The following is a 3,790-nucleotide window of genomic DNA, read 5'->3' as shown; positions in this document are numbered from 1 at the left end:
ATATATCTGTGGACGTTTTCTGCAGGACTTTCATAACTTGTTACCTGAGTGAAATTTAATTCCTAGGCAATTCTGGGAAATGGTGGCATGAGGCAGAAGGAGCCAGTGGCCAGTTCCTGAAGTGTTGTGGGAAACGGTGGTGTGAGGTGGAAGGAGCCGGTGGCCAAGGTCCCGGCTATGATTGCACCAGTGCGCTCTGTGGACGACAGAGTGAGACCCTGTCTCAAAAAAACAAAACAGAAGTTGCCCTGATCCACACAAATTCTTGGTTTTGTTTTTATAAATGTGCTTTTATAAAGTGAAAGCCAAAGTGTTCTGTTATTTCAGTTTTTTTTTTTTTTAATCTCCTTTTAGGTTAAAAATTTTGCAGTTATTTATCTTGTGGATATTACAGAAGTACCTGACTTCAACAAAATGTATGAGTTATACGATCCATGTACTGTCATGTTTTTCTTCAGGTATGTTATCTTAAAGTCGTTACTGAAATTGAATATTGTCAGTTTGGAAGTTTAATGTAGCCAAGATCTCTTTATTTTATTTTGAAGGAAGTTGGTTCTACAGTCATATCCCAATATTGTATCACCAGGCAATCAGTGTGAATCTTTTAAATAATTTTCAAAGTAACAATTCTAGTTTTAGCATTTACTCAATAACAAATAATCCTTTTGAAATAACTTTGCTGGGAAACTAGGTGAAGTGTAATTCAATGAAAGACATTCTTACTGACATTTTAGATACCTTGAACTAATCTGTTCATCAAAAATGTGTTGTAAAATCACGAATTTAGGCCGGGCACGGTGGCTCACGCCTACAATCCTAGCACTTTGGGAAGCCGAGGTGGGTGGATCACAAGGTCAGGAGTTGAGACCAACCAGGCTAAGGTGGTGAAACCTCATCTCTACTAAAAATACAAAATTAGCCAGGCGTGGTGGCGCATGCCTGTAATTTCAGCTACTGGGAGGCTGAGGCAGGAGAATCGCTTGAACGTGGGAGGTGGAGGTTGCAGTGAGCCGAGATCACGCCATTGCATTCCGCCTAGGCAACAAGAGCAAAACTCCATCTCAAAAAAAAAAAAAACAAAAACCTAATTTATTAAATATGATACCGACTTTAGTGTCCTTTTTTATATCTAAGAGGAACACCTGAACTGAATTATTTTGCTTACAAATACAAGATTATTTTATCAGCTCAAAAATTTCATTATGGAAATTTAATGGAGAAGAAAATCCCCATCTGATGCTGTTTTTGCTTGTTTAGTTACCATAGAGGTTGGTGAATTAGCTACATGAGCATTAACCGTTCTCCAAAAGTGGAGCCTCCTGCTTGATCAGGAAGGTCAGGTGGTTTGTACAGGGTATGTATCAGCTTCATAGTCTTTGTAACAAATTAGCACACTTGAGCAGCTTAAATCACCCCCCTTTTCAGAGCTCACAGCTCTGTAAGTCAGACATCCAGGCAGGGCCCACTGGATTCCTGCTCAGCGTCTCCCAAGGTCTGAACCATGGGCCAGGTGCTTATCTGGAGTGTCTGAGGGGCTTGTTTGGGTTGTGGGCCGAATCCAGCTCTTCGTGGTGGAGAGTCTGAGATCTGCTTCCTTGCTGCTGTTACCTGAGGCCACTCTGCTGCTAGAGACCTCATCACCCTCAAAGCCAACGCTGGCACGTTGAGGTATTTTCACACAAGTTCTCTGATTTCCTGAAAAGTTCTGCCTGAGAAAATGCTCTGGTTTTAGAGGACTGTGATTAGATTAGACTTGCCCAAATAATCCAGGATAATCACCTTGTTTTATTGATTTATTGAGATGGAGTCTCACTCTGTCACCCAGGGTGGAGGGCAGTGGTGCCATCACAGCATCCTTGAACTCCTGGCCTCAAGCCATCCTCCCGCCTCAGGCTGCCAAAGTGGGAGGCACTGCCGCGGTTCTGGGCATCGGGTTACGCTCCCCTGGACATGCCCTAGGCTTCCTAGGCACCTCCTGTTGGGTTGAGAAGATCTGTGTGGTGCACCTGCATTTCTTGTGAACTTTTGATCTTTCATAGGTTTCAGCAAAGGTTGCATGGCCGACCCTCATCCTTTCCTCTGCTGTGCGTTCAGCAGCCATTTCTGAATTTCAGCACCTTTGGCCATCCAGAGAGGCTCAAGAATTTATTCCTTTTGTTAACAGTTCTTACACGAATTTGCCTGTTTCCTCTCTTCAAGGCAGCACCTCCGAGACTTTGCTTGGAAGTTTCCGCAGCTAAATATCCCAAGTGTGTTGCTTTTGAGCTCTGATCTCCCATAACTGCGGACCCCGTGTCCCTGTTCCTCGGCCACTCTATAACGGGGTCCCCTTTTCTCCGTTTCCCAGTAACGCACTCCTCGCTTCCTTCCGAGCCCACACCAGGCATTCCTAAAGTCCATATTTCTGTTAACAGCCTGTTTGAGGCAATAGAGGCCTTTTCTATTTTGTCCCTCAAAATTCTTCAGATGAGAACAGGGAGGGCCGTCTTAGGTCTCTGTCCCCCACAGCGTGCAGCGGAGGCCAGCTTGCGGCTGGAGATGCTGTGAGGGGCAAGGAGGCTGCAGGGAACAGCCTTGGATGGAGGCTGTAACCTACTTAGTGTAGTTTGATATTCTTAGAACTGATGCTATACTCAGAAAAGGAGATGAAACTTCCTTCTGCGGTTTCTGTGATTCGGAATATTAAGACAGACGGTACTTTAGTTACCTTATGCACTAAACATGTATCTTGAGCCCCCACCAGGTTTGTGATCTAGTGGTGGGGCCTAATGTCAGATAAGACAGGATTCCCACTCGCATAGGACTTTGTCTGATAGAAGAAACAGCTGAGTAAATGAGCAGGGAGTACTGAAGAAGTGAAAGGAGGCAGGTGTTTACGAGATGTAAATGCTGAAGAAGTACACCCAAGTCAGATAGGGCTACAGGGAGGGTGCTACGGGCAGCCCCCAGTCAGTGTAGAAGGATCTTGGTGCATGCTGCATGGAACGCCGGCCTGCAGCGTGGAGAATGAGAGGGCGGCCAGAGGTGGGCTCCAGACCCTGATCAGATTTGCCTTTCCTGAACCAGAGACTTCACTGGGAACGCTTTCTATGGAATAGTAGGTGGAAGCCAAATGCATGATCTTGTGGAAGTGAACGTTAAAAAACAGTCTTCAGATGGGGCATGCCTGCCGCCCAGCCACTCTGCAGGCCGGGGTTCGGGTCCAGCCTTAGCAACATAGACCTCATCTCTAAGAAAAATAATCAGGTCAGGCACAGTGGCTCACACCTGTAATCCCAGCACTTTGGGAGGCCAAGGTGGGAGGATCACTTGAGGCCGTGAATTTGAGACCAGCTTGGGCAACATAGGGATACCCCATCTCTACAAAAAAACTAGAAATTAGCTGGCTGTGGTGGCTCATGCCTGTGGTCCCTGTTACGTAGAGGACTGAGGTGGAAGGATCATTGGGGCCGGAAGGTTGATTTTGCTGCCGTGCCCTAGCCTGGACGACAGTGAGACCCCATCTCAGAAAGAAACTTCAACAAACCAGGATAAATTTATGCCAGTACAACAAAGGGCTAGTATCATTGTCTTGTAAAGTGCACATAAGTATTCATAAGAAAAATAACTAGTCTCTTGAAAGATAAGTAAAGAATCATCTGCTTCCCTCACCGTAAACATGCAAAATGTCATCTTCATTTCATAGTTGAAGGGCTTTTAATACAATTTATGTCAGTGCTCAGAAAAGCACCATGAAAAACTTACACATTGCTTTTATCAGGTAAATCAGTACAAATTAGATGGGGGTCTC

General features: G+C 45.2%; 1 protein-coding gene across 5 annotated transcripts in view; it reads left to right on the top strand.

The window, feature by feature from the left end:
- Positions 1 to 3,790, top strand: part of TXNL4A (thioredoxin-like 4A) — a 17,534-nt gene that overhangs the window by 9,961 nt on the left and 3,783 nt on the right. For all 5 annotated transcript variants that reach the window (XM_011934368.1, XM_011934371.1, XM_011934370.1 and 2 more), the window contains one exon: positions 355 to 458. In XM_011934368.1, the coding sequence (XP_011789758.1) occupies positions 355 to 458 (104 nt within the window). The remainder of the gene's footprint in view (positions 1 to 354; positions 459 to 3,790) is intronic.

This window comes from Colobus angolensis, unplaced genomic scaffold (genome assembly GCF_000951035.1).
Source record: "Colobus angolensis palliatus isolate OR3802 unplaced genomic scaffold, Cang.pa_1.0 Scaffold135, whole genome shotgun sequence".
In the NCBI taxonomy this organism is placed as follows: Eukaryota; Metazoa; Chordata; class Mammalia; order Primates; family Cercopithecidae; genus Colobus; species Colobus angolensis.
This window is presented reverse-complemented; position numbering and strand designations above follow the sequence as displayed.